This window comes from Amphiura filiformis, chromosome 1 (assembly GCF_039555335.1).
Source record: "Amphiura filiformis chromosome 1, Afil_fr2py, whole genome shotgun sequence".
In the NCBI taxonomy this organism is placed as follows: domain Eukaryota; kingdom Metazoa; phylum Echinodermata; class Ophiuroidea; order Amphilepidida; family Amphiuridae; genus Amphiura; species Amphiura filiformis.
This window is the reverse complement of record NC_092628.1, coordinates 61,516,550-61,525,400: the sequence shown is the minus strand read 5'-3', so window position 1 is coordinate 61,525,400 and position 8,851 is coordinate 61,516,550. Positions and strand designations below refer to the sequence as shown.

At 37.4% G+C, this 8,851-nt stretch overlaps 1 protein-coding gene across 1 annotated transcript; it reads left to right on the top strand.

Annotated features, from left to right (window-relative positions):
• The first annotated feature begins 2,588 nt into the window (after nt 1-2,588).
• On the top strand, nt 2,589-7,997 carry LOC140162070 (caspase-7-like). Its single transcript, XM_072185363.1, has 6 exons — nt 2,589-2,733; nt 3,737-4,022; nt 4,513-4,826; nt 6,019-6,194; nt 6,976-7,115; nt 7,979-7,997. Exons 1-6 carry the CDS (start codon nt 2,664-2,666, stop codon nt 7,995-7,997), a joined length of 1,005 nt encoding a protein of 334 aa, XP_072041464.1. The 5' UTR covers nt 2,589-2,663.
• The last annotated feature ends 854 nt before the right edge of the window (nt 7,998-8,851 follow it).

The following is an 8,851-nucleotide window of genomic DNA, read 5'->3' as shown; positions in this document are numbered from 1 at the left end:
TGGTTTTGAAAGGACACTTCGTCTAATTATGGTCTTATTCGTATTTTCCCTCGCTGGCTTACCAGGGAGGGATAATAATTCCGTGTTACAAAATTTAAATTCCGTGTTACAAATTATTGGACGATTCCGTGATTTTCCGTGTTACATTATAAAGCACTGAAAAGTGAATACAAGCATGTTTTAAAAGTGTATTTGTCTTGTATAATTATACGTACCGTTTTACTGTAGTCTCCCCGAGTTGCATCGTAGGCCTAGAATTAATGCTAGAATGGATTGTTTAATGGTTGATTACTGCTAAATTATCACTTTTCTTTGTTTTCTTTGCAAATCAACACAAAAGTTAGATACTATTTCACTATTTTGTGGCATTTTCAAATTTCCGTGAGCAAACACCGAATCCCGTGAATTTTTCCGTTTTCCGTATCATGGAGAAATCATGGCTTTAGATTACATTGGATTAGAGCCCAACGAATATGAGACTTGAGAGAGACTTCATCAGAAATGAAGGAGAACTACATGGTCCTAGGAAATAGAGCCTTCTTTATTTGCACTTTATGTCGAATTTTAATTGTGATGTTTAGAGTATGGTTAAATTTTAATTTTATTGCTTGTAGGTTTTATATCATGAAATTTGATTTACATCATTCGAAATTGATTCGATATGCGTTAAAGCCTTACATGTCAGCGTTATAAAGAACAATTGTGATGATTGGCTGAAATTTTCCCTCGCTGGCTTTCCAATTTATCATAACAGCATTCGCATTATTGTTTCAAATTACAAGGTGTCCCATAAACAGGTTACATGTAGAAATGAACCGCATTTTGTGATGGTACAACAAAACAATGTCAGTTTTTTTCAGATATTATTTTTTGTTCCTTCTTGTAACTGTTAGCTAAGTTTCAATTCCGTACCTTAAAAGCAACTTAACTTATGAGCGCAAGATGACAGGGTGTCAAGAGTAGCAAACCATCATCAAAATATCGCACAACAAAAGTTGAACACACGCACAGCTTAGTTTTCAGATTTTTCTTTAGGGCCCTATTACCTTTTATGTTTCTCTTATTTTTCATTGTTGAACTTATTGAACAAAAGAAACATATTGAAAAATAGACTATTGCACACTAAAAATAAATCAGTTTTAGAACTTCTTGACTCTTTGTGGTTAGGTGGTCATTAGAGAAGAACACATTTTTGGTGAAAGCAATTCTGCACGCTGTATCTCATGTTATCAACATAGTGAAATGAATAACAATCTTTTGCATTTAGGCCATGTTTGGATTTTGTTGACTTGAAATCGCTGCTGTTTGTTTTTACATTTCTGACTGAACTCTTGAAATAAAACTGAATAAGTTTTATTCTTTATTTATCAGAATAAAATACTGCATCTCAGCCATGCAGTGGCTGGGCCTACTCAAGTGCCCCGCCAAATGCACGGTGGCTGTAACGGCGGTATGATGAACCTCGTGTTGCATTACGGTATGTCAGGTAAAGAGCTTGCTCAGGAATACGTGGAATGCGGGCTAAGTACGTATGTTGTGAACTTGACATTCACAGGGGTACTAGTAGAGGGTACATAGATTATGTCATGAAAAGGATATTTATATTGGTTAACATTAACTTAGATTATTTTCAAAAATCTACATGACCTTTTTTGGGGACACCGGTATAATAATAGTGTCCCTATGTACCGTATGAGATTAAAGCCTTAATGTACGATTTCCTTCAAATTTTTAAATTTGTTATTATAATACTCAAAATGCTGAATAATACAAGTAATAATTATCAGGAAGGATTACTGAGCTGAAATAACAAGGTAAAGTGAAAGAAACCCTGCTGGTTATATTGGCCATTTAACGCGCACTTCTATAGGAGGACATAATGTCATAATTATTTGAATTATGACATTATGTTGAACTTTGCTCTGTTGACCTACAAACACAACAAATTTGGCTGATTCCATTTAGGTGCAAGTTGGGACATGTGTAAACATAACAAATATACCAAAAAATCAGGTTTGAAAAAAATTAACCAATTTCATAATAAAAGATCGTACATTATGGCTTTAATCAGAGAAGTTCTTCCTCTCTGATTTAACAGGATGAGTGGATGACTGACAGAGAATAGACAAGATCTTCGCAAAGCTCTGTGTTCTAGAGACAGTGAATGAGGGTCGTGTTTGGTTTAATATTCTACCAAACAAACAAATCGATTCCCCATCCTCGTATTGCACAATCATCACAGCTTGTCATTCAGGAATTTCTAGAAATGATTGTTTGCAAACAGATTATTTATTTGATTAGTGAGGGATTATTAAAGTACTGTAATTGAAATTTGGACTATTGACACCACATGACGATAAAGACCTATCTCTCCGTGTCCGGCGTTCAGCGAATCTTCATAGCTCTGTACACACTGAATGACGATAGACTAATTGGATGAAATAGTCCTATGACGCATATTTAATTAAACACGGTAAGTTTTTTGATGTGTATAAAAACAACGGGATTTTGCTTATTATTCATTTGAACCGTTCTTGAATACGACTGGTGATATTTTAAAGATTTACATAGGCCTATATTTGTACACATCTCAATTCTACAACAGCAACAGGGTTTAATACCGCAGTAGATTTGTTTAAGTTACCCAATAGAGAGCCGTAGATATGTCTACTCTTACAGCAACTGTTTTGATGTCTTATATTCCTGGTACTGCTTCCAACAAATATTTTAATGGTAAGTTTTAGTTTAGTACTATATTGTAGGCCTAATGATTGTAAAGTTTGAAGACATAATGGAAAGGTTTGGCTACAAAACGATTCTCTTATATACGCACCCCTGCACAGTTTCCATCTCGATACACATGAGCACACAATTTTGTCTAAGAGCTTCCAAGCAAGCAGTGAATTGTCTCTACACAGTTGAGTGCATAGCATCGTAAGAGCTGTGTGAGTTTCTAGCTGGTGACTAGTGAGAAATATGGCATATGTGATTGGTTTTTGTCAAAACCCCAAATCTTCCCTTCATCCAATCAGAAAGTTTTTTATATCGAACGAAAGCTAAGGCTTCCCCCTAAAAACACTTTTTTTCATCACGGCAACAGATAATGCAATTCAGTGTTTGTAGCAAGACGAATGTGGTAAATCTGTTGAAAACGACCAATTCAAGCACCATTTTTGATCAAAATGTAGGTTTTAAAAGTCAAAACCTCAAGTGATCCTTGCAATATTTTTCAGATTTTATGTCATTAATGAAAGAGCATACTTTTATTGTCCATATACTATATAGCTTCATTTTAATGAGCAATGACCAATTCTCTTTCAAAATTAATTACAAATCTTGTGTGAAAAGTTACTAGTTTTGCCTGTTTTGTCATACGATTGTAAATATCAATGAACAGTGACTTTTTATTCTAACATGTCCGAAATTACATAGGTTTACATTACAACTGATATAACTCACTTGTAGAGTTCCACAAGGGACCATGCTGGGCCCAATACTTAAATGCCTTTGCTCTAGCAATGAAGTAGACTGTCACGGGCGGGATACAGTCGGGGTTCTGTGAGCAACATGTTACTCCTGTATGCTAGTGAAGGTGGTGCTTCAGTCAGTATCATCTGAAACAAATGACAATGATGAAACATGAACTTAAAAAGTCGGCAGCCTTATAATAATTCCCTTTTTAAATAGCATTTATATATTTATTTACTAACACTTTGTACCAATATCATGAATACAGAGATGTCGTCCACCCAAGTACTTACAGGCACAGACGAGAAGACCACAGTGGTACCTCTTGCCCAAACGGACGACAATGATGATATCGTCGCAAGTGCTAGTCAGTCTGGTGACAGTGTCGATGCCGCAGCGACAAGGAGATCACGACAAACCAAGCAGGTGCCCCTAACGAAGGGTGAAGATGACACAGCGACAAGAAGAGCACTGCAAACCAAGCAGGCACCCCTAGCGAAGGGCGAAGATGACACAGATATTGATCCTACAATAATACTGTCTCAGAAAATGAAGTAAGTAAATTTTAAAAGTGTATAATGACGTTTTGTGGCCGTACGGTGGAGTTATATGGGGACTTAATGAATGTTCTTGTGAAATGAGGAAGGGACTGGGAGTACTGTCAGTCTGTGACGTGTTCTAAGTGCCTAAAATGACTATAAAATCTATTAGCCTCCTTCCAGTATGAGAAGAATGGCCGTGAATTTCGCAATTCTAACAATATTTCTCAATTTTCTTTCTGTAAACGTTTCCAGCCACATATTCCAAGTCTTATTCCCAGGATTTCTTAACAAAATAACCCCTGTAGATTGCTTGATGTATATGTAGCAATTTTTGTGGTTCTCTCAATGCATTTTCTTCTTGTACAGTTTGATGTATTTTAGTCTTACTGTGCAATTTTTAAAGGTATTTTTTTACTCTTAACTCTAAACATTGGACCGGGCGACAAGATACGATTTATTAAACGTCAATAATAATTTATAAAAAATATATTTTGTTTCACAGGGAATTGACTGAATTGTCATGGAAGAGCACTTCACAAAAAGATCAAATTAACAACAACGTCCCATCACCAGGACCCACAATTCCACGGACCACATATGCACAATCCAAATATGTCTATAACATGCAGCATAGAGACCGTGGTAAGGCAGTCATCATCAACAACATCAACTTCCAGAAGATAACGGGAATGTCCAAACGTGGTGGAAGCCAACGAGATGCTGACTCTCTTGTTGTGATTTTGGATAAACTTGGTTTTACTGTCCAAGCTCACACAGATCTTACGGTTAAGAAGACCAGAGCGGTATTGAATAGCAGTGAGTATTTGCTTCGGTTATAATTCAATAACGATCTCTTGAATATTTTTAACTCCCCAAGTCCTCAGTCTTTTTCACCTGAAAACGGCATTTAAGCGAAGAAAAAACCTGTTCTACGGGCGGATGAACCTTTCAGGTTGGGTTGGTTGGTCAGTGGTTTTGTGTTTGTATTTGCTTTATAAATAAACTTAAAAATCACTAAACAAAACAACAGTCTGAACTGCATAGGTCCTACAACAGAACAAGAAAATCTGGGTCAGGCCCGAGGGTTTTTGTCGCCTTATAGGTATTGGTTTCCATTTTAGCTCAATCTGTAAGGCGATGGACTCTGTGCCCTGGTGTGCTAAGATGCATGTTTGAGTCCTAAGTGATGTTAGTTTGTTCTCCACGGTGGAAGCAAAATGAGCTAGCCAGCAGGTTCCTGGACAGGAACTTACTGCTGATTAACTCTGTGAGCGGATACTGCCCTGTATACTGGCTGTGATGGTTTGTTTGTAAAAGATGTCTATAGGACACGCACTTCGTATGTAGGGACTGCAGTAGTTGTGAAATGGGACAATGTAATATAACAATGTATAATGCAGCGAAAATCTATTCTACAGTACACCATAAATTCTGAACGTTTTTAAGTTAAAAACGGTAACACACCAATTGCCTAACCTATTGAGCTCCCTTGTCCTATGCCATATGCGATATGCTACAGCTTAAAGCCATATTATAACATTTGCTGTTGAGGACGCCCTCACTGATTTTTTAAAATTCATTGTTTTACACAATTATATTGTACTTTATTAAACCAATATACCCTGCAAAAATCAAGACTCTAGGTGCTGTAGTTTTGTCAAAATCCGATATTTTGAATAAAGCGCCGGAACCGGCGTCTTATTATTACGATGGAATTATTAGTCGAACGCATACACGATGTTCATAACACACAGTGCGGGACGGTGATCTACACAACAAAGGGTCGTACCATAACATGACCGAAGGAGTGGTACGTATTGGCGACATACGCGCTGGTAGTAAATTCCAATTTTCTTTGCTTTGACGTAGTTGTTCGGCTCAAAAATAAAGGGGATATATCTGACAGTAAAATTAACATTTTATGTCAAAGAAATGCTAATCTATTTTGTATGATAATGTTATAATATTGCTTTAAGGTAACGAAAATGATTGTTTACTTCCATGTCAGTTTCCAGGCAGGATCACAGTAATGCTGATTGTCTCTTATTCGCCATCATGTCTCACGGTGAAGAAGGTCTTCTCTATTGCGTCGACGGCACGATACCTGTGGAAGAGGTAACCACACCTTTTCGAGGCGATAAATGCCCTTCATTGGCTGGGAAGCCCAAAATATTCTTCATTCAGGTATGTATAGAAACACGGTACGTAATAATCTGGCCAACCAACTCTGCTCGACTGAAGCTTGGGTGGTTCTGCCAGTAGGACATCCCTTCAGAGAATGGAATGAACGAAACAGTAGCATCTAGCATGTGTTTACTTCCCTTACTGCAATTGGAGCCATGCTTTGATTGGCTGTTTGAGCTCATATAGAATCTCGGTGTTGACTGGTTGTGGTGGAAATGTCATTGCCTTTTATTTAATTTCTAATCCGCGAATGAGATATTTGCACCATGCTTCTGGATTCAATTCCGAAGTAGTTGATGAACTTGTTCTGCATGGTGTATATAAGCAGAAACTTAAGTTTTCCGTTGTAGTTCGTTGGCTCTCTTGCTGGGGCGTAGCAACAGCCTCGCGGGCCCATGGACAAGGAGCAGTGCGGAGCCCTCTATAACATCTCCTGTATCAGTCCTTATTTCATTTTCGCTTGCTCGGGGCCCCTGAAGCCGCGGGGCCCATGGACTTAGTCCACCCTGTCCACCCGCTTGCTATACGCCCATGCTCTCTTGTGATCCAATAGAGTGTCAAAATGTATGTTCACTTTCATGTAATGTAATTAACACAGCATCTTTTGAATGACTGAAAATCTCCTTGACAGAATGACATTAATTCACATACAATAGGGATCGTCATCACGTATGCATGCTTTTAGCGTATGCATGGTTTCAGATTGTCTTTTCACGGGTTCAACTGCTGCACCGGTGGATTACATAATCAAGTAACTAACATTATTGTATATTCGATTCAGGCTTGCCGAGGTCAAAAACTTGACAGTGGCGTCGAGATTGGAACAGAAGAGGTAGATGCAGCGATATATGGATATCCTGGTGAAAAGAGGCAACTCATCCCATCTGAAGCAGATTTTTGGTTGGCTATTCATCACCCCAGGTACGAAAATATTTACTAACTCATATCGTGTAAGTGTGGCATGTGGAGACTGTGCACTCACGATCATGCCGTCCCGGATCATGCTACAGAAAAGAATTCAATTGACAATTATCGGTTTTGCAAATGCGATATCGCTTTTACCATGTTTGCGAGTTAAAAAATAATCAACATGTGGACCACGGGACTACTTTGGTATTTTAAATATTCTAATGAATTGGTAAAAACCTGTCATCTGCAACTACAAAGATGACGCATCGCTTGTCGCTTAGGCAAACGATCAAGTGTAAATTCAGCTTCAATTAATGACATAACTGACTCAAATGCTCTAATACGTTATTCAGAAAATATTCTTTTCAATAAATGGGTGGAAATGCATTAGTCCTAGATGGCTTATGTCCATTGCAAGAAATTACGGTACTTAGAAAAGGGTCGTTTCGTAAAATGAAGGTTCTGGATTTGGAGACGAAACATTGTATAAAAGTATTATTGAATTATGCTGTATATATATAATGATAAAATTATGTGGCACAAGATTGATTGCTTGACAGTGTTTGAAGTCAATACAGGGTCTCTATTACTCGATATACCCACCAGTTCCAGTTTAAATGCGAGCAATGCTAATTGCTGAGCATCAACATGTAAATTTCGTCTCCAAATCCAGAACTTCATTCACGAAATGACCCTAAAGTGCTGTAATTTCTTGCAGTGGACGTAAGCCATTTATAGTATATCAGGATATTCGCATCTAACACCTAGAATATAATACTCGTATGAAGCCATATTATCAAATTATATAGATCGCAATTGCTGATGTGATCTAAAAGTTGAATATGTTCAAAATATGTGTCTGATTTTCCTTTCAGGTTATTACTCCTGGCGTAATCAAGGAATTGGAGCATGGTTTATTCAAGCCATACTCAGCGTACTAACTGATCACGGCACAGAGCTGGAAATTCAGCAGATGATGACTCGGGTTAACCACATCGTAGCCTATGAATACATGTCAAACTGTACAATTCCCGGCTTCGACCAGAAGAAACAAGTACCATGTATCGTATCCACACTCACAAAGGAACTGTATTTTAAGTCAAAGACAACCAGCTTGTGACCAAATTGTATATCAAATGAACTTATGAAGTACAATATAAGCTAATATATGCCTATGTGTGTTTGTGTTCTTTGTGGCTGGTTTAAGTCTGCGAGTGGATTACAGACATAGTCAGAAAATTAACTGATGTTGTGAGATGTGGACTAAAACAATACACTTTATCCACTCCAGAACCAGTTTTAGCACCCAAGTGATACAGAGTTGTCAAAAAAGTGGCGTTTCAAGTTCTGAGAATGTGCGATACCAGCGAATCACAATTTTGCTTTGGCTCCAATTGATGTTATTTTGAAGTGACACAATTAGATATGTTGATCTGGGAATTTCCCCTTAAACCGTGGATTCTTGGTTTCCACAATAACAACTTATTTGTCAATAAAAAATAATAGTTTATATTTATTAAAATAATATTTAACTGACTAAGAATGAGAATAAACAACATGAGTTTTTGTTTTTACTATCCTCTGCAGTATGATAGATGACAAGCAGTTCCAATATCTTATTGTAGTGGATATTCCGGCTGCCTATACTCAAAAGATGACCCGCCTGTTGTCTAAACAAAAAATCATATTGTTTCTTCTCTAAGTTTATGTTGTCCTTAAGAAGTATGTTAGTGACTGCATACACTCTA

Bases quoted from the DNA above. Each gene is read 5' to 3' on its own strand.
- LOC140162070 (XM_072185363.1), top strand. From the start codon at position 2,664: ATGTCTACTCTTACAGCAACTGTTTTGATGTCTTATATTCCTGGTACT. The intron at 2,734-3,736 runs GTAAGTTTTAGT...TCATGAATACAG, and splicing joins TTCCAACAAATATTTTAATG to AGATGTCGTCCACCCAAGTA. The intron at 4,827-6,018 runs GTGAGTATTTGC...CTTCCATGTCAG, and splicing joins CAGAGCGGTATTGAATAGCA to TTTCCAGGCAGGATCACAGT.